Source organism: Hippopotamus amphibius, chromosome 1 (assembly GCF_030028045.1).
Source record: "Hippopotamus amphibius kiboko isolate mHipAmp2 chromosome 1, mHipAmp2.hap2, whole genome shotgun sequence".
Lineage (NCBI taxonomy): Eukaryota > Metazoa > Chordata > Mammalia > Artiodactyla > Hippopotamidae > Hippopotamus > Hippopotamus amphibius.
The window spans coordinates 9,448,142-9,472,582 of record NC_080186.1 but is presented as its reverse complement, the minus strand read 5'-3'; the positions used below and the strand labels follow the sequence as shown (position 1 = coordinate 9,472,582).

The window sequence follows — 24,441 nt, the reverse complement described above, 5'->3', positions numbered from 1 at the left end:
TTGTGGGGAGAGGAGCAGTGTGTAAATGTACACAGATCTCTGTCCTGTGAGCCCAGGGGCCCTCCTAGTCATACCCTGAAGCTAATACAGACAGTAATTTCTGGACATTTACATGAAGTGTTCTAGTCTTTTTAAACAAAAGCATACCAGAGCCAAGGGTATAACCGAAGGAGGGGAAGGGAGACAGCAGCGCCTGAGCTGGAGCTCCAGGGTCCCGGACCCCGGCCTGAGCAAGAACGCAGACACTGACTTAGCCAACAGTGTCTCTCCATTTTCCTCCCGACGCTCCCCTGGAACTCCCCCAACCAACGGCTGAGGCTTCGGGTTTCATCACTATAGCATCCATTTTTAAAAAAAAACAAAATCTGGAAACCACAACAAAGAATAATTAAAACCGAGCTCCAGATTATGGGTCACCTCCTGTAACGGAGACCAAGCCCAAACTTGTTACTGAGAGAGAGGAATCAAAACCTGAGGACAAGATAAGCCGAACCAATGAGTGTTCTCAATGCTTCTCTGCTCACCTGCCCCCGCCTCTGTCCCTTTGTCAAAGCCCGGTGCCGCCCTCCCTGCCTGGCTATCCTGTCCCCCATGCTCCACAGCCTTTCATTTCTGTCACTTGAGAGGCTATGGCCTCACACGGGCTGAGTCTAGACACAGGGCTCTCCACTCTTCACCTCTGCACCCCCACGCTTCACACAGGGCTGCTCTTGGTCCACGAATGAGTGACCACTGCAAACCCACGTGGGATGACATGGGGAGGAAAGCCATGTGGTCTCAGGTCATCCGGAATGTGTCCTTCCACCCTCTGACCTTTTGTTAACTCAGAGGGAGGGAGAACGAAAAAATGTGGCCAGAGACACAGCCTCTGGATAAGCTGTACCCTTCAAATATGGAGAAGCAGGGAAGCCACCCAGTGTTCTGTAGATACCGTGAATGACTCTAGAAAAAACAGGATGTTTAGACTTTGGTTAAAAATTTCACTTATAATTCTCCTTTAAGGAGAGAAAGAGGACATTCTGACCTTGGGATCAAGTTTAGAAAGTTTCTTCTGAGAGAAAGGAAGGCTGTGGCTTACACCATTCTCCAGGATGACAGGTTCTAGCAGCGGATGAACCCGGCAAGGTTCAATGCCGCAGAAGTAGCAGCCCCTGCGACAAACACTATCCCTAACCATGAACACCAAAGGGGATTCTCATCAACACCAGTGGCTTTACCAACAATAGATTCACCCTCTCGCTCAGTGGCAGGTAGTAATGTTGCCTCCAAGCCCCACGGCTGATGCGCCACTGGAACCGGCCAATCCTAGGTGCCAACTGCTCTGCCTGTCACTGGCCCCACGGCTTGGCTCAGGGCTTCCCGCCATCATGTATAGAGCGAGGGGCATCATATCTCCTCTCAGGGCACCGTGATGACTAGAACTGACCTGCATGCCCAACCAGTGGTGGCTACTGTTATTTCTTTCTTCTGTTGAGAACAGATGCCAAGTTATTTCGATCCTGGGGGGAAGTCCCCTTGCACATCTACGATAGATCCGCACCTCAGCAGTACAGAGAAACGAGTGTCCCTCTAAGAGGCCACAAGGAAACAGGCTGAGGACCTATTAATTGCTCCTTACAGAGAGAGAAACCTGCCAATTTTTTCATTACCCTTTTCAATTGATTTCTTTTTCTCCCACTCTCTCATTATTATTATTATTATTATTATTGTTTTTTGGGTTTTGTTTGTTCGCTTTTTGCTTTATTAACTCTATTTATGTATCTTTATTTTCCTCACTTTGTAGTCATTTCAAAATCAGAAGAGCTCGGAGCTGTCTTATTCCAGAGTGCTCCTAGAACAGGCTCCTGCCTCGCGTGTGTCATCCCCCAAGTCCAGGTGTGACCCCACACCTGAGTCTGAGCCTGGTATCCTGGAGCATCTCCGCAAACACGTCCACAGGTCCCCATACTCAGCACGGCCTCTCCAATCCTCTCCTCCTCAGGCACCGCCCTCGCAGTTGACAGCATCTCCGTCCAACCAACCAGGCAAGCAGCCCGCGAGCCCCTCTCAACCCCGCTCCTCACTCAGATTCTGCCTCTGGTCAGCCTATGGCTGTACTGACGCCGCCTCCCAAGCGCCTGTCTCCCTGTCCCCTCTCCTCCTCTTCTCCGCCCGTCTCGCTCAGGCCGTGCCTGATCACTCCCTGTGAGGGTCACTCCCAGGGCCTCCTAACTGCTCTCCTGCCCCCAGTCTCTCCAACTCTGATCCATTTCTCTGTTGCCGTCAAGGTTACATTTTTAATGTCAACCTGAGTGAGATTCTCTTTATAATCTCACCACTGCCTATAGGAAATGTAAATGTAGTGTGGCTGTTACAAGGCTCTCAGCAACTGGCCTTGTAATCCACCTTTCCAACCTCCGTTCCTTCCCTCCCACACGTGTGCTGCCCCACACACGGCTAAGTGGAATCCTCCAGAAATGCGACTAACTCTCCTGCCTCCATGCCTTTGCTGGGTACGCTTCTCTGCGCACGCACCTTTCTCTCTTCGCGCTGCAGGACCAGGTCAATTGCCGATAGCCTTCCCTGGCTTTCTAGGTACAAATTAATCACTTGTCCTTGTGGTCCCATAATACATGGCTCATACTTCTATTTTAAAAGCAACCACATGTTTATAGATAGTTGGTAATATTGTCTGCTTCACCTGCTAAGCTGTGAACTTGTCCTGGCGCACAGTAGGAAGGAATTCATGTGTTATGTAGCTTCAGAAAATAACAATGAATTTACATTGTAGGATCCAATGTAACTTGCCAGTGCACAGCTTTGGATGTTGCATGTATTTTATCCAGTGGTAAAGTTAAAGAGTTCTCTCAGAAGTCTTGATTTAACATTAAAGATTTAGCAAGCCACTAACTTTTCCTTCCTTTCTCCCTCCCTCCTTCCATCCCTTCCTCCCTGCTTTCCTTCTTTCTCTCTTTCTCTTTCTCCCTCCCTCCCTTCCTTCCTTCCCTCCTTTCTAGTTGATTGACAACGTTGTCTTAGTTTCAGGTATACAGCAAAGACAAGCCATTAGCTTTTATCAGAGGAGCTGGATAACCCACCAAGTGACAGTTTTAATTTGGTGGCATATCAAAGAATGTCCAATTCCCTAAGTGTCAAAGGTCATTGGTAGATTATTTCCTCTTTTAGAAAACAGAAGGCAATGAATTCTATCCCACTCCTCAAAAGATCTGATCTTTTGTTTTTGTTTTGAGACCGCATATGCTACTATAAGGTTTTTATTTATAATTATACGCTATTAGAATCAACACTATAACCTGTGCTCAAAAAAAAAGTTCTGGGGACTTCTCTGGTGGTGCAGTGGTTAAGAATCTGCCTGCCAACGCAGGGGACATGGGTTCAATCCCTGGTCCAGGAAGATTCCACATGCCACGGAGCAACTAAGCCCGTGTGCCACAACTACTGATAACCCGCGTTGCAACTCCTGAAGCCTGAGAACCTAGGGCCCATGCTCCACAACAAGGGAAGCCACCCCAACGAGAAGCCTGCACACCGCAATGAAGAGTAGCCCCTGCTCGCTGCAACTAGAGAAAGCCTGTGTGCAGCAACAAAGACCCAAGGCAACCAAAAAAAAAAAAAAAAAATTCTGATTTCTATTTCTATCTGCTATTTCTCAAGAAGGATAGACAAGATACAAAGTATATAAGCAGTAGGTTTGCAAAGGGAGCAAGAAAGGAGAATTTTACTCTTTCTTTCTGTACTCTTCGAATTTATGTACATGAGTTTATTTCATCAAAAAAAGAAAAGGCTAATAACCTGGTTGGTGGGCTTATAAAGGCTATTTTTACTTTTTATACTTTTTTTGTATTTAAAAAAAAGATCTCAATAAAGAAAAAAGAAAAAAAAAAGGAGGAGGAGAACTCTCAAACAGAAGGAAATGAGCACACAACCCAAAGGGACCAGGGAGCTGCCTAGCTGGGCTGAGATCAAGTGACCCAGGGACCCAGTGAGAGCCTCTGAGATGCTGACTAGACTCAAGTGGCCTCCTATGGGTGACTTCCAAGTTTCCCCAGAAGGCAAGCACCACCTTCAAAGTCCTGCACAGGAACCTTGCCATTTGGAGCCACTTCTCAGGTACTGCTGCCCCTCACGCGTTCTTAGCTGTTGCTATTAATTCATTCCTTTCCTTTCATCTGTAAACATACCAGCATTTCTCTAAAGGATAAGGACTCCTTTCGTTAGCACAGTCACAATACTAAAAAATAATAATAATAATTAACAATTTAAAATGTCAAACATCTAGAAAGGCTCCTAATTTTCAGTTAGAACAGGAGCTCTTAACATTTTTGGATCAGGGACTTCCCACTCTGGCATTCTGGGGAGGACCAGAATCCCTCTCTAAGAATAATGCTGATTTTAAATGTATAAAATAGAATGCTTAGGATTAGAAAGGAAATCAATTATATTTAAATATATCTATCAAAATATGAAAATTGTGATAAAGAACTAAAAGCTTCTTTTAAAGCATTAAATAATATCTAAAAAAAAACCTCACAAGTATTTCCCAAAACTACACTTTAAAAATACAATCTAAGTGTCAAATAAACTCCAGAAAACAGCATGTTAGGGCAGCTACTTAGGTCATGTTCATTGCTCATAAGCACCTTTTTGGAAAGGTGAAGTGTAACCTGGTCTGTGATGGTATATTGGAAATAAAATAGGTACTTTCTTCTTCATTTTTTTTTTTTTTTTAATGAAAATGAGGTTTCTGGCTACAGACTAGAGACTAGTTACAGAGAAAAATTAGTTTAATCAGATAGAACAAACTTCACTTTAACATCATCTTAACCCAGGGTCTGATTTCAGAACCAAAATTAAGAAAAATGGAAATTTTGCAACATATCAGAGAAATATTTGATTCATTCGAAAGTGAAGCCTTTTCAGCTGTCCAGACCTTAAACCATATGTCAGCAACTATCTTTTTAATACTAATTAATTAAATAAAATAAAAAAATTAAATGAAACTTGATCTGGGAGAACAAAGTTGCAGTAACCATGGCACTGTGGACTTTGTGGGGTTTTCACTACATCAGGAAGTCATTACACAATATTTTCCAGAAGTGAAACAGTGAGTCTAACTGGAAAAAAATGTGGAAACATTTAGTTAGAACAGTAGAGCAAGGTATTAAAGACCCTTTTAAGGGGTTAACTCTGATGGAAAATATGCAAATAATTAGGTCTTTAAACATGTTTTTAATTACTATTCTAGGATAAAAGTCAGAGGTACAATATGGCACTCCTGTGCTTTTCCTGAAAAGCCCTTTCTTACAAAGTGATGCCTCCAACATTCCCGTCACTGCAAAGACCCAGGCTGACAACCGAGGATACTTCAGAGAAATATCTGCCAGGTCCCCCGATGACTTCTTCCCTGTACAATGAGGAAGGCCACGGTTATGTGGCTCCTTTAGCATTCAATGGCAAGATGTAACCCACAAACCTGGGTAGAGACACATGGTTTTCATCTTAAAAGTCAAAAGTCATTCACGCCAACGTCTTTTCCTAGTTCTTAAGAATTTCAAGAGTTTCATGAAATCTATTTTACTGACTTCATTTTGATTCCGGTTTTCAGCTTTCCATGGCTCTGTTTTCAATGCATGTATCTCACTGGGAGCAATCCTATGTGAGCTGCAGTACACAATTTCTCCCTGTGTTTTTTGGCATATGTCATTCTATTGAGAATGAATTTCACAAGGACCAAAGATGGTTTGACTTGAATAAGGGTAAGTGGGAAGGAAAATGAAAAAGCACAACGTACAATAACGTCCCAATGATCATTCATTCAACAAATATTTGTTGAGTGCCTAGTACGTGCCAGGCACCGTCCCACGTACTGAGGATTCTTCAGGAAATGGAACAGACAAAAACCACCACCCTCACGGAGCTGCCATTCTAGTAGACTCTGCACAATGTCCCACTAGACCTGAGGAACGACTCTCTGAGCCTCCGATCCAAAGGCCGAACGCTCCATCGGCAAAGTGGTTAAAGGGCAGCCATGGACCAGACCCTCACCCAAGGCAGGCAGGAATACAAAGTCCTCCCGGGGTGCAACGCTGGGGATTCTGGTTACTGGAGTGATGGCCAGAGCTGAGGCTAGACTGAAAGAGCTGACAGACGTATGCTATGGACAGAATTGTGTCCCCACCAAATTCCTGTTGACGCCCTCACCCCAATGTGACTACTTGGAGCAAGGAAGTAATTAAGGTTAAATAAGGTCACAAGGGTGGGGCCCTGACTCTATAGGAGACACCAGAGACCTTGCTTGCCCTTCCGTAGCCAGGAGGTGGCCATCTGCAAGCCGGGAAGAGAGCCTTCACCAGAAACCAAATCAGCCAGCACCTTGATTTTGGACCTCCCAGCCTGAGACTATGAGAAGTAATTTTTTGTTGGTTAAGCCACTCAGTCTATGGTATTTTGTTCTGGCTGCCTGAGCTGACTATGATAATATAGTACACCCCCACCACTGAGAGACTTTCCAATAACATTACAGGGAGCTTGAGTTATAAAAAACACATCTGGGAAGATGCCATCCACGCAGCAAGCAACAAATGAATTCTGGATTTGACTTCTGATATCCCCGTTCAAACACTGCTACCAATCTATGAGATGAGGTCAGTTTCACACCATTTCTAACAATGACATTGCGGGCTCCTCTAAGAGCTAACCTCTACTTCAGATCCTCCTCCAAAAGACATGCATGGTCCTTTGAACCCTCCCCAAGCTTACTTTATCTTAAGAGAGATAAATAAGCTTTAAAAGAAATTAAACTAGCAGTTTGCTACTTATCAGGCAGAACTAATTGCTTTCTCTGGACTGGTGGTTCTAACTTCTACTAAGGCTACAGAGCATTTTATGCTAAAAGAGTCTCTGCAGAATAACCTAAAATAGTGATACACTGAATTCTACCATATCAACTAGAAAAAAACTTCACTAACTGAAAATATAACAAGATTCCAAGTACATAAAGCTCCACATTCAAAGAATAACAAAAGAACATGAGGAACACTGCATTTCCAAAATTTTCAGCTACCAGTTGTTTGTTATTTGTTACCTGTTTTGTTTTACTAGCATTCTGCAGCAAACAACAGAACACCAAAGTTTAAGAAGATTTTATAGGGCAAAAAACCTTTAGATTGAGAACAATTTACCTTCTCTCTTTGAACTAATTAGAAAGAGATTGCCAGTGTTAAGGTCCTGCTATGTAACTCAGTTTGAGAACCACTGTTATATCTAAATCCATAAAATATCTGGGCCAAGGAATCGTTGACCAGTTCCAAGCCCTGAAAGTCACGATGATACTAAAATCGGATAGAAACTTCTCAGAATCAAAGACAGGAAAGACAACTTGGTGAACCAAAAGGGCTGGTTTCCCATGGCTCCAACTTACAATTCGTCTTGTATGTTGTCTGTTAGTTTGAAGAGCTGCTCCTGCCCTTCGGCCTGGCTCTCAGAATAGCGGGGAAGCAGGCCCTGGGGCCCTGTGCAGCATCGTGGCTTCCGCACCCTCTGTGCTTGAGTCCTAGGTGGGGAAATGGACAAAAAGCAGACAGGTTAAATAATGTTAAAATGATTTCCCTTCCTTCCTTGCCTAACATAAAAACACCACTTAGTACAGGGCATACTCTAAATCCAGGGACTGGAATTAAACTACATTTTGTATCACCTGTGAATGCACTATAAGAAAAGTGGTTAAAGACTCCAATTTTGAATAAGAACGTCACCGTTGCCATTTTCGAGCTATGTGATCATGGACAAGTCAGTTAACCTCTTCAGTTCCAGTTCTCTCTGTAAAATAGGATGGTGACACCTACACCTCACAGGACTGCCATCAAGATCCAACACAGTCATGCCCATCAAGCCCGTGCTTGACAGAAGGGGGCTCTCCACCAGCAGCGGCTCTTGGCATTGTTATTATTACTGGACTTGACTTGGTCACACTCTATTTTTCTAGGAATCTCTTCAGGAGAGGCACCTCTGGACTTGTAAAGGATCAGGAAGAAGAGTGAGAGGCTGTGGGTGTGAGTCAGAACACACTGAGCATCTTGGCTTCTTCTAGGATGACCTCAGCTGCCTGCATGTAGGACGAGTGTAGGGTGAGGGACACTGTGATCACGGGAGGGAGAAGAAAGGCTCCATGGACTGGTCCCAGGCCACACTCTGGGATTCTGCAGCAGCTCTAACTCATGGCCCTCAGCTGTCGGTTGCCCAAAGGAATCTGCTTTGCTATGGCTTTCAGGGTAGGCTGATGTTGTCTTTTTCCACAAACCATATACAGGGTAATTGATAAGTACTTTTTGGTGTTTTCCTAGAAACAGGAGTCCATATTTGTTTTGGAAAGGCTGTGCATATTTCAGATGACTGATAAGAGTGTGCCTGGTCTGTCCTTGGCCTTGTACTTGGTGTACTTTTCATTATTTGTTCCTGGATTCCACTGAAGCAAAACACCCGTCTCTAGACACATCTAAAAGAGGCCTAGGCTTACACTCTGAATCAGCACTCCAGAATCCTGTGCTGACAGCAGTGTAGAGACTTACTTGCAAGGGCAGAAAAACGCCTGGTGGGCGAATCAGGGTAAAAATATGGACAGAAACAGTCAGAAACTTGCCACAGCCCACACAGCGGGTGAGCTGCAAACCTGGGACAACTCAAAGCCCTCCTGGGCCCAGGTCAATGCTCCACCTATCAGGCCATGCTGTCTCAAGTTCCAGACCTGGGTAATGCTTGCTATGGGCTGGGAAACCAGAAGTCCAGTGACAATTTTTTAAAAGTTCAGTAATAAGGATGCCCCAAGTACGACTAATTGTATCTTCCAAGTGAGCCTAAAAAGAAGTTTTGACCACCTGCACCCAGGGAATGGGTAAAAAACCCACTTTTATTTATATGGTATCAATATAGTCACATACTCCTGTGATGCACAGTCTCAATTCCTTCTTCAGGCCTGAGGCCCACTGCTGGCTATTTAGATCCCAACGAATGACTGAAAATACGGAGGGCAGTGTAGGGAGCTGCTCGAGGGTTCACCCCTCGTGGAGAAGCTTGACAACTGCTGTTGTAAGGATGCTGGCGAAACACTGCGAGTGAGAGAAACCCGGGGGGAGGAGCGTAGTGTACTCTTCCAGGTAGCTGAGCCCTGTTCTTATCTCCCTGCCCAGTGAAACATCTACTGTCATTCCAAACACTGTCCAGGACAGGCTAAAAAAGTATCTTCTCCCCAAGGCACTCCTACTATTCTGTCACCCCTGAAGCTCCTGGAAGAGGCTCGGGCACCGTGGCAGAAGCCCAAAGGCCCCCAGGAGGATGTGACAGGCCTGCTCCTCCTCATCTTTCAATGTAAGGTTTCATCCTGACGTCCCGATCTACTGGGAGGTTTGTAGGCTCGACTTCCACATACACTCCAAATCTCGCTATTTCTCCGTCTCTCTCGTAACTGAGAAATGACCTCTGGATTTGTCATGGGTTGTCACTATAGCCTTACTCTGTTTCCACTCCTGTCCACTCTCCACACAGCCATGAGAATGAGTCTTTCAAAAACAAGTCAGATTAAGTCAATCATGAGCTCAAAACACACCTGCATCACACCCCGCTTAGATAAAGTATGTGCTTACTGCTTGGCTCCCCACCTGGAATGTAAGCTCCCTGAGAAGAGGGATTCTGTTTCATTCACTGCTATCCTGGGTTCATGGTAGAGAAGCAATAAGTATTAGCTAAATAAATGAATGAAGGCATTTGGAGGTGGGGGAGGGAGGCGGAGGAGGGAAGCGGTATAAAGGTCACTTTGACTATTGAGCTAGAAAGGAAAGGTGATATGCAAACTTTGGTGGAGCGATTATAGACTACAGACTGAGCTTTCAAAGTCAACAAAGTTAAAGCACAATGTGAACCAGCTAGAATTCCAACTTCCTGATGGAAAGGTCAAAGGTGTGTCTGTCCAATCCATCGATGAAAACTAAGGAAGGGTCATGAAGGCAAAGACATGACATTAACATCTCTGTTGATACACATTCTCCTTAGAAGAAACAACCTCTTCCTTTAGCACCTAAAGCAGGAAAGACATGCTACCTAATAGGAGAAAACTTATTAAGAGTCCTAACCTCCTCTGGTGAGGTCCAAGGAAGCCAGGACAGCCAAGGAGAAGCGGCTTGTTTCTGGACCTAAGCTCCTGGGAACCACATCCAATAACAACTACAGAAGATGTGTGAACATAAGTAAGCATGCTCTGCACTGTCACATTATCAAATAGCTCTCTGGTGCATACAGCTATTTCTTGACTCAGTGGCCTCCCTCCAGACCTTCCCCAAAGTTCAGTGATCCATCCTCACCTCCACTCTTCTAACTTGTGAACCATAAATCCACCCAAACACCAGAGCATACGAAAGCAGCGTTGCTCCCTCGTGGGTATGCACGGCCTATTTGTTAAGTTTCTTTTCTTATCCCCAACAGGCTGCAAATTATCTTCCCATTTCCAAGGTCCTCACTCCGTGATCAACCACATACGAGGGAAGGCTGGATATAGTGTTCAGATGCTGCTGCCTGGAGGAGCTTACCGCAGCGTTCAAGGCTCACTTGTTCACACAGATACAGGAGAGAGAGGGAGCTCAACTGTCCTGTAAGAGGAAACGAAGTCTCTTTTGTGGTCTTATAAATATAGGGAATACTTCTAGAAAGGGTGATTTAGACATACTCTTACTAGAAACAGAGTTGGATTAAAGGAATTCTTCCCACAATCCCCTACTTTCCTATCATTGTTGGTATCTGAAAAACTATTCTTTCTTCTCCAAAACGCAACTAAAATGTTAAATTCTGAGGTCCAAGTTGGGAGGCTGGGGAGTGTGGGGGTTAAAACCATTTGTATGTGAACAAATTTAGTCCCAAACTTAAGCCAGCAGAAAGTTTACGGGGATATTCTTCAGTGTAGGCCATTGTGTGATGGGACTGTTTTCTGCATACACTAACAATGGCCCTAAACATTCAAGCAGCCCTTTGCAACCAGTGTGACTGTATGCGGCAGCGGCGGCGATGCGAACTGTTCACTCTGGGATTCGGTGATACAGTGTTGGTATCTGAAAAACAACTGTTAAGTGACTGTTCTTAAGTCACTCTCACGTGTGTTCCTATGAGCCTTGGAGCATTTGGAAGGAAAGGACTCTACTCTTTTTTGTTCTAAACTGGACTTTAGGACTAGAGGCATCATTGTCCTCCGTTCAGGGCCCGCTATCATCACTGGCCTTTTATTTATTTTAAATGATATAATAAACATCTGTGAAGCCACTAGCCCTAGCACGAAAACCCCATTGTTTGACCATAACTTGAATCTATCTGTGTGGTCCTCTGCCGCCCCTCCCCCTCCTTGTTCCTCTTTCCTTTTCTGCTTCTATCTGAAAGATAGCCACTCCTCTGAATCTTGTATTTATCATTCCTTTACTTTTCTTCTGCATGTAGTCTTATCACACTTCAAAGCATGCTCTGGTATAGCAGTCTTGTTACAGTCTCTGGTTTTCATTGTTTTGGGCTTCTGAAAAAGGATGGCACTGCCTTTTCATGTTTTGGGACTTACTTCTTCCTCCTTGAAGTCATATTGCTAAGATTCAATCATTCTTTTGTGTGCAGCTATAATTCATTTATTGTGCTGCCTTATAATTATTCCACTGTATGAATACACCGTCACTCATCCAGCTTCCTGCTGATGGCACACGGATCCTTTCCAGGTTTTGCTGTTACAAACAATGCTGCTGTGTGCATTCCTGTACCTGTCTCCTGGTGGACCTGGGCAAGAGTGTCTTTGGGTATGTACCTAGGGGGTGTTTGTTGGACCACAGGGCATGAATGCTCACCTAACAAGATAATTCACATTGTTTCAGAGAGGCTGAGCCAGTTTACACTCTCACCAACAATGTATTTCAGAGAGCCCAGTAAACTACATCCTTTCAACACTTGGTATTATCCAGGACACCACTGTCCAGTACACAGCCACTGGCCATGCATAGCTACCGACACTTGAAACGTGGCCAGTGTAACTAAGGAACTGAATTAAAAATTTTTCATTTAAATTAACTCAAATTTAAATTGTGTATTAGATAGTACCAGTCTAGCCTCTTAAATTTCTGCTGCTTGAATGGGTATAAAGTAGCATCTTGCCTTCTCATGCCCACCTTCTCCTTATGCCCACCTATAGCATAATGGAGTCCATTAAAAAACTGCTGCAGACGTGGAGCCCGCCCCCAGGAGCCAGGGCAGAAAGATCAGCTTCCACGCTACTCCCGCCCGTCACTGCTGGCTTCCCCCGCCATCATCCCCGGACCATCTTCTGGCTTCCCCCCGTTGCTTCGCTCCTTCTCTCATGATCACCTTCACCGTCAAGATGTGCTGCCTCTTGGGCAGGGTCCTGGGACCACCACCCTGGGGCTAGCGCATCATTAGACAAGAGGTGGCAAAACTCCACCCACTCACCTCTCATCAGCGTCTGTCACCAACTAACACTCAACACAAAAGAGAGTTTACAGCACGAGTCTGCTTAGTGCACACGCAGCAGCTCTGCCTCCACAAACCTTTGTTTCGCTGAAGGGCTGTGGTGCACTTAATTGCTGCCAGCTGGGGGTCTGTCGGCCATTTTAAGCCCTCAGCTGCTGTGGTTTAGAAATTTCACAGTGTATAGAAAGAAGCAGGCCTTCCAGTCAACCAGCTAATCCAAAATGTCAGCACCAAACGAACTTGGGCTTTGAACTCCATGAAAATGTCAGGGAGTCGGCTGTACAGCATGGACGACTCTCCCCCCGGGGGCAGGGGCTGCTGATACAGTGGCTGATATACTACAGACACCCACCGAGAGGGAGAGATCAATACAGCACAGGTCTGCATCTGGGCCTGCTATCTGACGTACGCTGGAGCCAAAGCCAGAGATCAGAGTAATGAAAACAGTCCCTGTCATTTTCTTGAAGCAGCAGTAAATCCAAACAAGGTGACACAGGGAGATCTAACCAATTCCCTCCACTTGGTTGATCCTGCCTTTCAGCCTGAGGGTCAGCAGTTGGCCAGCTATTATTTGTTCCTTGCGTCTATGATGAGTAACTATGTCATAGTTCCATTAGTTGAAGACAGATGTTGTACACACATACACGTAACCCCGTACAGCTTGAGTTAAGGTTTAGTCGGTTGAGGAATCTGTCAGGGCCAAAGTCTATCAATCAGGCGAGGTTCAAAAATAACCAGTAAATGAGGAGAAAGTGTGTGTCAAACATGTGACTTCCAGCACAATAAAATGTTTATTCGACTGATGACTGCCATCTTCCTTAGGGGCTGTGTGTACTGACCCCGATAAAGTGATGGACTGTGCTCGCATTTACTTTACGTGCGTGTCCGAGACTTTTGTTTTAATTGAATATTTAACCTATATATACTGCACCTGACTGAGCACAAAATTAGGCTGAGAAGAGAAGGTCAACCCAGCCTATCTCTTTAATCCTACCTGTTAATGAACGACAGCTACAAGATACAGCAAGTCCCCTACATATGAGCCTTCAAGTTGCGATCTTTCAAAGATGTGAACGTGTGTCTCTGGATTGTTTTTTTCAAGAGGGTAGAGAGAATCCAATCCAGCGAGGAACCGGAACCTGTGCCATCAACGTCAGGTGTTAGTGGAACTGCAGCTTGTCCTCCGTCTCCTGTTGCTGACGATCCTTCAGCTCTACCATCTCCCACCTCCTCTCCCTCTTCCAGTCAGTAACTCTTCTTACCTGTTCACTCGATGCCAGCCCCTGTATGCCAGTTGTTGTACTGTACTACTGTACTTTTCAAGGTACTGTACTGTAAGATTAAAAATGTTTGTTTTTTTATGTATTATTTGTGTGAAAAGTATTATGAAGCTATTACAGTACAGTACTATATACCTGATTGTGTTAGTTGGGTACCTAGGATAACTTTGTTGGACTTAAGAACAAATTGGACTTACAGATGTGCTCTCAGAACAGAACTCGTTTGTATGTAGCAGACTTACTGTACCAGAATTCTTGACTGAATCGAACATTTGTCAGTTCTCCAAAAGGAATTCAACAGTCTATCTGAACAGTACTCTCTGCACTGGAGTGTATGAATCGGTTAAAACATCCTCCGATATCCACTGCAGCGCAGTGTCTGGACCCTGCCATGCCATGGGTGACATCTGACCTCTGACCTGTAGCCCTCTCCTCATGACTGCATCCACTTCCAAAGACTAAGTGGAAAAGCACTTCTCCACTAACACATTTTACTCCTTCAGCACAAACTGTAATCAAAGAAGACCCTACTAGAGGATGGAAACCTCTAAAGTTTGTTTGGCTCAGTTTACATGAGAAACTCTTCCCCATGGTTGCGTGACAAACAGAATTCTACTTTCTAGAACCTACTCAGACACAGTATTCCACCCATAGGAATTTTAGAAAGAATTCCACTTTCTAGAACCTACTCAGAGAGAGTATTCTACCCACAGGTTTAGTGATAAGCACTGAGCTCTGGCTGTGTTAACTCTTGAACCAAGAAAATCGTATCAAGTATGCAATGACAATTTGGATCCTGAACACATGAAAAAAAAGGGTTGGGCAAAAAGAAACCCTCTGTCCGTAGAGGCTGGTTCCTAGATGAAATTACTAACTGAGGAGCCAAGCTGAGCCTTGACAGTGGCTTGTGCCTGCCTCTGCCCTCCATCCCCACCCCATTTAATGAACTTTTCCTGAGCACAGGCCATGCTAGCCCTTTAGGAAGACAGAGATGAATGGAGTTTCCAGGGAGCTTTCTGGAGTCTAATGGAGGAGAAACAGGCAACTATAATGCAGCAGGGGAGCACCAGGATAAAGCGAGTATAATAGGATGGCTGGGTTTGAATCCCAGCTCCACCATTTACAAACTGTGACCTACAGCAAGTTGCGTAACCTCTTGGAGCCTTGGTTTCCTCATCTATAAAATGGGGATTCTAACAGGGTTGTTGTGAGGAGTAAGTCAGTCAATACATGTACAGCACTTATGACACTGTCTGGTACACAGTAAGTGCTCAATAAAATGCTACTGTGATGATGACAATGGCGATGATGACGTGGTGTCTGCGGAGGGTGCCACGGGCGCTCAAGAGGGGCCCTAACTTAGCTCAGCCTCGTGACTGAAACCCAAGATGGGCTAGCATCCAACACCCAGTCTTTCTCTCTTAGTTTCCTTATTGGGGAAACTGCTTCAAACTGAAATATTCCCCTTTTCCTTTTGCTTTCTTGTTAACATTCTACTCCCCTCTCCCTAGAGCTCTGAAGTCACGTGTGTAACAACACATAAAACCCCGTATTGCATTGCTGCAACTGAAAATGTGGGAAAGATGTTGATTCATGAAATTGTTAGCAATTATATTACTATCGCTGTTGAGTTTTTAGTGATTTGACGTCCCGCAGTGGGGACGACATTTCCTGGGCTGGGCTTTCTCCCGTAGTGGGATTCACACCTGACTTGTTTATAGGGGTCAAGGCTTCCTATCACCTGACACGTTTGGGGGACCCCATGACATTGTAACTGTGACAGCTGGTAGGACTAATGCCAACAGATATGCCTACTGGGATTTAAACTTTAAGAACAAGACTAATTGAGAGCTTTTTTTCCCTAGTCAACTAACTGCCTCAGGGGTGAGACTACCTGTTCGTGAAGCTGGAGGGAAGGGGTAAGGCAGACTTGCTTCATAGAGAATTCTAATCAAGTGGATAATATCATACTGAGATTAAAGCCCGATTGCCCTGAATTTTCTAAAACTTTTGCATGCATTTTAGGGTTGCTTTGCTTTTTCAAAAAGTAATTGACAACTTATAAAGTGGTTTGCAACTTTCAACATCACTACAAAAAACAAGGCATTTACAAATACAAGCTTCATTTATATTCTGAGCACAACATTCCGATTCAGAGTGTAGTGCTTTATGGGAATCTCTCAAACCACGGTCGGTTTCCCTACTGATCTGTCACCTCTAACACCAATCCCAAGATGTTTCACATGGGCCAAAATACACAGCTCCTGGTAAACTTATTTTGCAGCTATTAAATACAAATGTTAATGCTAACAAGCTGATTAAACAAACCATATAATTTTCAGATTGATTTCTGGCAAATAATTACATAACTTCTTTCTTTCAATCTTTATATGCTCTACCCTCTCCCAAAAGTTGATCCCTTTCAAAGACAGGGATGAAATTTAGGTGGTGTAGGGAAGAACACAAAGATCTGGAAAAAGACAAACAGACTTGAATCCCTGTCCAGTCACTTAGTAGCTGAGTGATCCTGAAGAAGTTACTAGATTGCTCCCAGCCTCAGTTTCCTCATCAATAAATGGGAATATAATACTTACCTGGTTAATAACATTGAGATGATATATAAAAAGTGTACAGCTCAGTGCCTGGAACATAGTAGGTACTCATAAAAGTCATTTCCCTCTCCCCTACACTTATTCAGAATTATTGGGTGTCAAGTCAATTTAAAATACCAAAACATGTAACTTCTAAAATTTAGATTTAAGGGGTTTCCCTGGTGGCGCAGAGGTTAAGAATCTGCCTGCCAATGCAGGGGACATGGGTTCAAGCCATGGGCCAGGAAGATCCCACATGCCGTGGAGCAACTAAGCCCATGTGCCACAACTGCTGAGCTCACGCACCACAATTACTGAAGACTATGTGCCTAAAGCTCGTGCTCCGCAACAAGAGAAGCCACTGCAATGAGAAGCCTGTGCGACGCAACAAAGAGTAGGCCCTGCTCGCCACAACTAGAGAGAAAGCCCGCGAGCAGCAACAAAGACTCAACACAGCAAAAAACTAAATAAATTTTTTAAAAATTCAGATTTAAAATTTTAGCCTGACAGCACCACTATAGAAAACACAGTTTACTGAATATGTAAGGATAATTCATAAGGGGTACAGCAAATGTTTGGATATATAGGTGTGTTCTATAGGCACCAGTGCCTAAGTGTTTACTCATCTGACTTGCTCCATCCACATCTTATTTGCTTAAAGAACTTTTTTTAAAGAGCTAGAGCTAATCAGTCTAGCAGCTCAATAAACTATACCAAATGTCAAACTCTTAGAATTGGAATGAACAGAATTTTAGAACACTGCCATTAATATAAGCCATCATAACAGAGGTTTTGGGGGACAGAACACTTTCTCTAAATGAAGTCTACGAGCTCACCTCAATACATCCAATCCCTGAAAATGGACCAGCTCTGACTGAAGGGGGTGGGGTGGGAGCTGTGCCCTTAGCACTCCCCGCCCCCACCCAGCCCCAGGCCTGCACACCCTGTTGCGTGAAGGGCCTCCCACCCTTGTGACCAAAGCCAAGCAGGTCTGGGTGCTGCAGTCCTCTGAGGACCAGCTTTGTGATCTGGGTACTTCTTCAAGACCACCTATTCATCTGAGCTGGAAGTTTTATTTTTATACAACCGTTTACTATCGAACAGAGAGGACTAGTGGAGGTGAGGTGGCAGAGAAGAAAGAGGGAACAGGAAAAGATGCTTCAAAACCGGAGGAGGACATCGAAGATTAGCAACTACCATGAGAACCAAAGTTTACGTGCGGTTGCCTCACTCACAGGGATACACAGGGTTTGTTTCAGGCCCCTGGGTTAGAGACTTGAGGTGGTCGAGGGAGAAACGGAGACACTGGGAGGGCAGCGGAGCCAGCTGGTGACACAGCACACACCCTCTCTCCAGGCACCCGCCTTCTCCAGGGAGGGCCCTCGGGCTCTGAACAAGCTGTGGCCTGGAGAGTGGCGAGAGTTAAGGGAAGCCACGTGGAGCGAGAGTTTTCTGTCTCCTCCACGTGTCGCTGTACCCCAGCACCTTCGCTGCACTCCAGCTCAATACACAGACGCGAAATGACTAGACGGAAGGCCACAGCTTCTGCAGGACCCGGGGCAGGGGAGCCAGAGCTGCTGCTCCTGAAGCTGAGGGTGGAGAAGGGGCCGTCTGTCGGGGAGCTCCTCCTTGAGACCCAGCCTGGGAAGGGCTGGGAGTTGGTAACTGCCCAGGAACCCCTGGGGCACAGGAACGCTGATCACTACCTCGTGGACGGACACTAGAAAGTTACTGACCTGGGTCATGTTCTCCCGGTGGGGGTGACAACTGGACAGCTGCCTGGTGGCCTCAGGGGACCACGCACCATCTGCACTTTTCCAGGAAGGAAAAGAGCAGCGGGGCCTGGAACTCTGGAAATGGCTCAGGGGCCTGGCTCCCTACAGAGGGTCCAGTCCAGTGTTGACACTCAGCACTTAAGCCACTCAGAACCCTCCTATCAAGGCGATCAACTCTGTGCACTAGCTCAAATTCCAGGGAGGACTTCTCCAAAGGATTTTTACTGTATGGCTTTCATTATTTCAGTCCCAAGTTTTAGGTTCTTTTGACCTAGAAACATAAAGGAATCAACAAATCACCCACTCCTCCTCATCTTCTTTCTGACCAGCTGGTGCTTTCTTATTGTCTGTCCTCAAATTTAACCTGTGGCTGAGCTTTCTCAGAAGCCAAGGCCACCTCTAGGCAAATCTGCCCTCGGCAAACAAGAGGTGACACCTTCCCTTCTCAACTTGGGTCGAACTGGCTCCGGCCCAGCGTTCCAGTGCCCTCAAGACTACCTTGGATTTCTCAGGCAAAAAAGACTTCTCTTTGTTCTGGCTCTTGCCACAGTGCCTGAGTATAAAGCCAGAGCAGGAATAAGGCAAAAAGAACATCCATGTGTCCGAATGGGGACTAGGTTCAATGGTGCCCTTTTTCTTTGGACAGGAAGGAAACAGAACACAAGCTGGCAGCTAAGTGATACCCTTCGGTGCCTCGACGAGGGATACGTTTCTGCCTGGTGCCATGACGTTCAACCTGGTGACAAAAGATTCTTCTTTATTTGGTGATAAGAAGGTCAAGCTGCCTTATAATTAAGTGCTGCCGGTGTGAACATGAATGGGACTGACTGCCATAGTCCATCAACCCTTGGCAAACTGGTTTGTTTGGTCTGGACAGCAAACAACATTCCACACTACTGGATTTTTTTTTTCTTCTCCCAGATCCCCTGCGGCCCCGTCACCCCCCAAACTTTTTTTTAAAAATTACAATCTGTTCTGCTGTCTCAAGTTACATTCTGTAAATAATAAGCAACACTGATGAAATGCAAAAAGCTGAAAATTTGTAAAGCAGAAAGATCTGCAGCCTGCTCCACATCTGTGTCACATTAAACACGCACTCAACAGATTTGCTGATTCCTGTCTAATCAGCACACGAGGCTGACGGGGGCCAGAGGGGCCCTCGTGCCACATGCCATGGCAGGGCTGAGGGCCACCAGGGGCAGGCACAGAGGGGCGGGAGCTGGCCTCCTGAGGTGGAGAGGCCGAGCCCATGATGCAGGCGACACTCAGCTGCCAGCCTGCTTCGGTCTGGACACACGTGCATCTCAGACCGGCGGGTCCCAGCTGCGGTTAGGTCATGGGGGAACCACCGCTCCGAACCCTCCTTCCTAGTCATCGGTGTTGGTGAAGCTGGGCCCATGGCAGCTAAACTAAATAACATGTTTTAATGATAAAATGTCTCGTTTGAAGGAGTTGGCTCCCTATACATTAAAATGACTATGAAATAAAAATAGAACAGAAGGAAACCAATTAAGGTCCATTTGGGAAAATGCTTAGAGGCTACTAGAGATGTCAGTTGCCCTGCCAGGCAAAATTTGATCCTGTCTTTATTTCTTCCAAGCATTTTACACGCACGCATGCACGCACACACACGCACACCTACATGCACACGTGCAGGCACTCATGCTACCATGAGGAAGAACTGGCAGTGCATAAGAAGAAATTGGCACATTTTAAACTTGTGGCATCATGCTGAGTCCCCGAATGATTATAAGGCTCTGTTTTGGGGAGAAAAAACAAACAAACCACATTCAGACTCAACAAACAGTCTTTAAGCAGAGGAGCATATGAACTTTTAAGGATACTCTTTGGAAAAAGAGCAGATTGTTACCTCCACCTGCTCATACATCTGCATCTTCCCATCAACCTTAGGTGAGCAGACCCCAGGACTAAGAGTGCTAGGTCACCAGGGTCCACAGTTTGTCTCCGTTGCTGCATTTATTGAGTGTTGACTTGAAGCTTCACAACATTCTTATAAGGATGTGTTTTATTAGTATTCTATTTCATGGAGAAGGAAACCATGCCTTAGAGAGATTGTGAAGTTTGTCCAAGGCCATTCAGCTCGTAAGTGGCAAAATCAAACTTGATCTTGGGTCTTTATGGACACAGTAAACTTCTTATCAGCATGACTGTTGATGGAAATCTCTTTAATACATACTCTGAGTTCATCACTATGTTGATGAGCACTCTGAAGATCCTGGAGGGATACCAAACAAGGCACCAGCATGATCTCAAGAGGCTTACGATCCAGCTGGGGAGATAAGGTGTCCTCACCTAGACCATGTCTCAGGGTTGGGACAGCTAAGGAGGCCTGGCCCTACACACTACAGAGGCAGGATGGGCTTCCTGGGAAGGCCTGGCTGCGAGCAGGGCCCTACCTAAAGGTAGAGCAGGGCTGTTATCAACACAACAATGTACAGCATCAGTACTAATCTGCCAAGTTTTACAACAGGAACTGGTGGTAAATAAATACTAAGAAATAGGAGGAAACAAATAAGATAAAAAGCCAGTTAACAGATCACACCACATACAACCTAAAAACATCTGATTGAAGCCTCATTCTTAATGCTAAAGCAATGAAATGAAGAACAGTAAGCAGTGTCAGCTCTCCTTTCAGAGTCATGGTGCAGACTTTGACTTCATTAATGGAACTCATCAAGTGACTAAATTTTATTAATATTTGGAAGAAAGGTCCCAATGTGGATGAGAAACTGATAAAATGACAACTATTGGAAGGCTAGGACCAAGACAGGATGCAAATAAACAAAAACAAACACACTAAAAAGGAAGACAAACTCTGACCTCAAGGATTTAAAAAGGACTGGAGCGAAGACTATGCAAATATAACTGACAAAGGAAGAACTCCAAGTGGCCAAATGAAATATGAAAAGATGATGCAACACTCCTGGTTATGGAAGAAATGCAAGTAGTAGTACTGAAACATTCCCTCTCAGATCGGCAGAGACTTAAACGAGTAACAAGGCCTTGCTCTTAGTACAGTATCTACTTCATAAAATTCTTGATGGAATTCTGAACGAATGAATAGCTAGAGCTGGTGGAGGGTTGGAGAAATGGGCCTTCTCAAGCACACAGGGTAGGAGTACAAACTGTTTCAACCTCCTATAAGGCAATTTGTAATATGTTTCAAAATAGAAAATGCATTTACCCTTTACCCAGCAATTCTATTTTTAGGAATTTACCCTAAAGAGAGAATTATACACATGTGGAAGGATATGTGTAAAAGATGCTTATGATAGCACAACACTGGAAACATCCATCTATAAAGGACTAGCTAAGTATATTGTTGTATATGTGCGATTTAATATTACATAAATGTTAAAAATGATTTACTACTATTACATAATGTTAAAAATAATTTACTTCTTAGGCATCAATAGTTGTGCCTATATGATTCACCTACGGTCCTATATATGTACATATCTGTGCGTGTGTGTTCACACATTACACACGTACAGAGACACCTGGCAGGGATGCCATTATTAGCCTTTTGGTGATTACTGAAGGCCAGTGGGACTGAGTTCTTTTTATTTTCTTTTTAAAAAGAGGAATAATAGTACCTATCTCATTGACTTGCTGTAAGAATTGAGATAATTCTTGGAACAGTGTCTATACACAGTGAGTGCTCATATACTGTTTGGGTTTTCAGAACAGTTCACGTTTGTACATATCTTTAAACTCACACAATAAAACTACTTTTTAAAAAGATGATTCAGGGAGCAGTCAGTCACAAACACCAAACTGTCCAAAGCACACTTAAGAAGCAAAGCATGAGTACAAATTTCTTTGATCACATACTGTAGACAAGCACGGGCTGGGTGCAGACTAGGAAAAAAGGAGTAGGAATGACCCAGCTCCGTCTGGAATGGTAAGAGGTGGTCTGAGTGAAGAACTGACCATTACTGTTCTCCCAAGACTGGGAAATACAGCCCTCCGCTATACTGGATGGTGGTGGGGGACACGGATGTCGCTTTGTTAACCAGAGTCCTCTGCAGGAGGCTTCCTTCCCAGCCCATCTAACTTACTTTTCCAGCACTGTCTTGCTTTCTGAACCTGAACAGCAGAAGAAAGGTCTTCTCTTGCTTGTGGTGAATGGCCAGCTTGGAACAGTGAGTAGGGCGGTAGGTAGGCAGGGCCAAAATGGACCCAGGTGCTCACAGCATTTACCCTAAAGAGCCCCGGGAGGCAAGACACCAGCTGCAGAAGGGGTACTCCAAGAATGGGTAAAAGCAAAAGCACTCTGCCTCCCAGCTTGCCTGAAATCCCCTTCCTGCTAACCCGGGGAGAGAGAACATCTGGACCTGGTTTTGAGGCTCTCCAGCTGCAGAGCCACTAGAGTGTAGTTCGTGTTTCACTGGAAATTGCATTTCAGGGGCTTATAGACTGTCCTTTCTCATTCTCATCAGGGTGAAGTACAACCTAGAAGATAAGCTGGTTCAGAGACCAAATCAGCTTTGCTTTGAAATAGTCTCCTCTCCCTATCCCCCTCTGAAAGCAGACTTAATGGTCCAGGTGGTAAGAAATCAAAAAATGAAAGAAAGAAAAGGACTTGGGGTCATCTCAGGTGCATTTCTGTGCCTTCATAAAAATCAGACTCATGCCGTGGGTCAGAGCTGGCACCAAACCTTCAGAGCACTTGTTCTCCTGGGGAACAAGAGCCAATGAGACTGAGTCCACTGGACTGGGGCTTTCCTCTACAGGACTAGGGAAAATACATGGATTCAAAATGTGTTAGAACTTGCTGAGAGCCAAGGAGGCAGAAGGGAGAGATGCTAGACCCTTTCAGACAGAGGGGGCAGCAGAATAACCCACCCCCACCCCCAATCTGGTGCCGGCCACCCCTTGTACTCCACCACATTCATTCTGCACAAAGTTGGCCTCCCTGGGCACTGGAACACACGCCTGCGAGCAGCACAGACCAATCAGCAGTGGGGGCTGGCCCTCCTGCCTGGGCCTTGCTGGGCCTTTCTGGGAAAAGCAGGTGCATCCGGGAGCCCGTCCAGTGCAGCAGAGGCCATAGCACCGCTTCCTGCCATGCTAACACAAAAACAAACACAACCCCCTCCTCCAGCCGCTCCTGTCCGCCCAGGGATTGTTTCTCCCTCTGGACCTGGGGGCAGCAGCAGTTAGAGAGGGCGGGCATTTGGATTTCCAAAGAACAAGTTCCTCGGGGTAGAAACAGGGAGGCCTGGGGCACCCCGGATGCTGACAGAGGAGGGTAAGTCACACATAAGCCAAGAAGTGACTTCTGAGCTGCTGCTCTGTGCTGCTCCCTTTCTGAAGGATTGCTCAGATGCGAGCAGCTCAGACCAGGCTTCCTTCTGCATGTTTTACATAAAGCGCTGGAACTTTCTGGTGCTCTCTGTCTTACGATCTTTGCAGATAAGAATCTCTATAAATCCCGCTTTGTGGATCATCTGGCCACCTCATGGCATCTTTAATCATTGTTAAATGGAACAAAAATAATTCAAAAGAGCAGTAGAATTTCTTCCTACAATTTAACCACTCACTCCCCCCAGCATTTCTCTCTTCACATCCCTAAAGACCAGCCACAGCATAGCTTCTTGATGCCAAATGAGCTCAAATACATGACAAAGAGAATCACTGAACAGGTGCCCCATTAGAAGACACCCAGTACCAAGGCCTGCTAAACTTTGGGTCTAGCAATCATTTCACGGAGTCCAAACCATGGAGTTAGCTCCATCCAGGGACTACCACAGCCTATTAAAGCACCTTGACTATAGAAGCCTAACTAGATAGGCTCCAGCAATCTCAGAGGTGGCCAGCCCTTAATCTCTTCTACCTCTAGAATCCTTTATTTCTGGCCCCCCAGCACCAAAATAAACAGAAGTTATCCTCAGCCACCAAAAGAAAGTTATAGCACACTGAGCATATACTTGGACATTCTCTTCTCCTCCCAAGGCTTTCTGCACTGTGTCCTAATCAGAGTTCCCAGGCCACCAGCTGGTGAAGATGGCCTTGGCTGGATGGCAGAGCAGACAAGTTGGAACCCATACGTGTGACTGCTATTTTGTGAAAGTAGAGAATTCTGAACTTGGAAGGATGCAGTAGATCATCATTTGGGGAGGAGCTAGGATGCAGAAGAGAGGACCAGGGACAGCACAGCTCCTGGACACAACGCTCGGCGGCCTGGTTCTCCACCTCTGGGGTAAGCCAGCAGGGGTAAAGTCTGTGATAAGCACCCTGCAGGCTGTGAGGCTGAGGCTTTAGAACACC

At 45.3% G+C, this 24,441-nt stretch overlaps 1 protein-coding gene across 4 annotated transcripts in view; it reads right to left on the bottom strand.

The window, feature by feature from the left end:
- Positions 1–24,441, bottom strand: part of VPS13D (vacuolar protein sorting 13 homolog D) — a 236,908-nt gene that overhangs the window by 8,073 nt on the left and 204,394 nt on the right. For all 4 annotated transcript variants that reach the window (XM_057696680.1, XM_057696624.1, XM_057696634.1 and 1 more), the window contains one exon: positions 7,421–7,552. In XM_057696680.1, the coding sequence (XP_057552663.1) occupies positions 7,421–7,552 (132 nt within the window). The remainder of the gene's footprint in view (positions 1–7,420; positions 7,553–24,441) is intronic.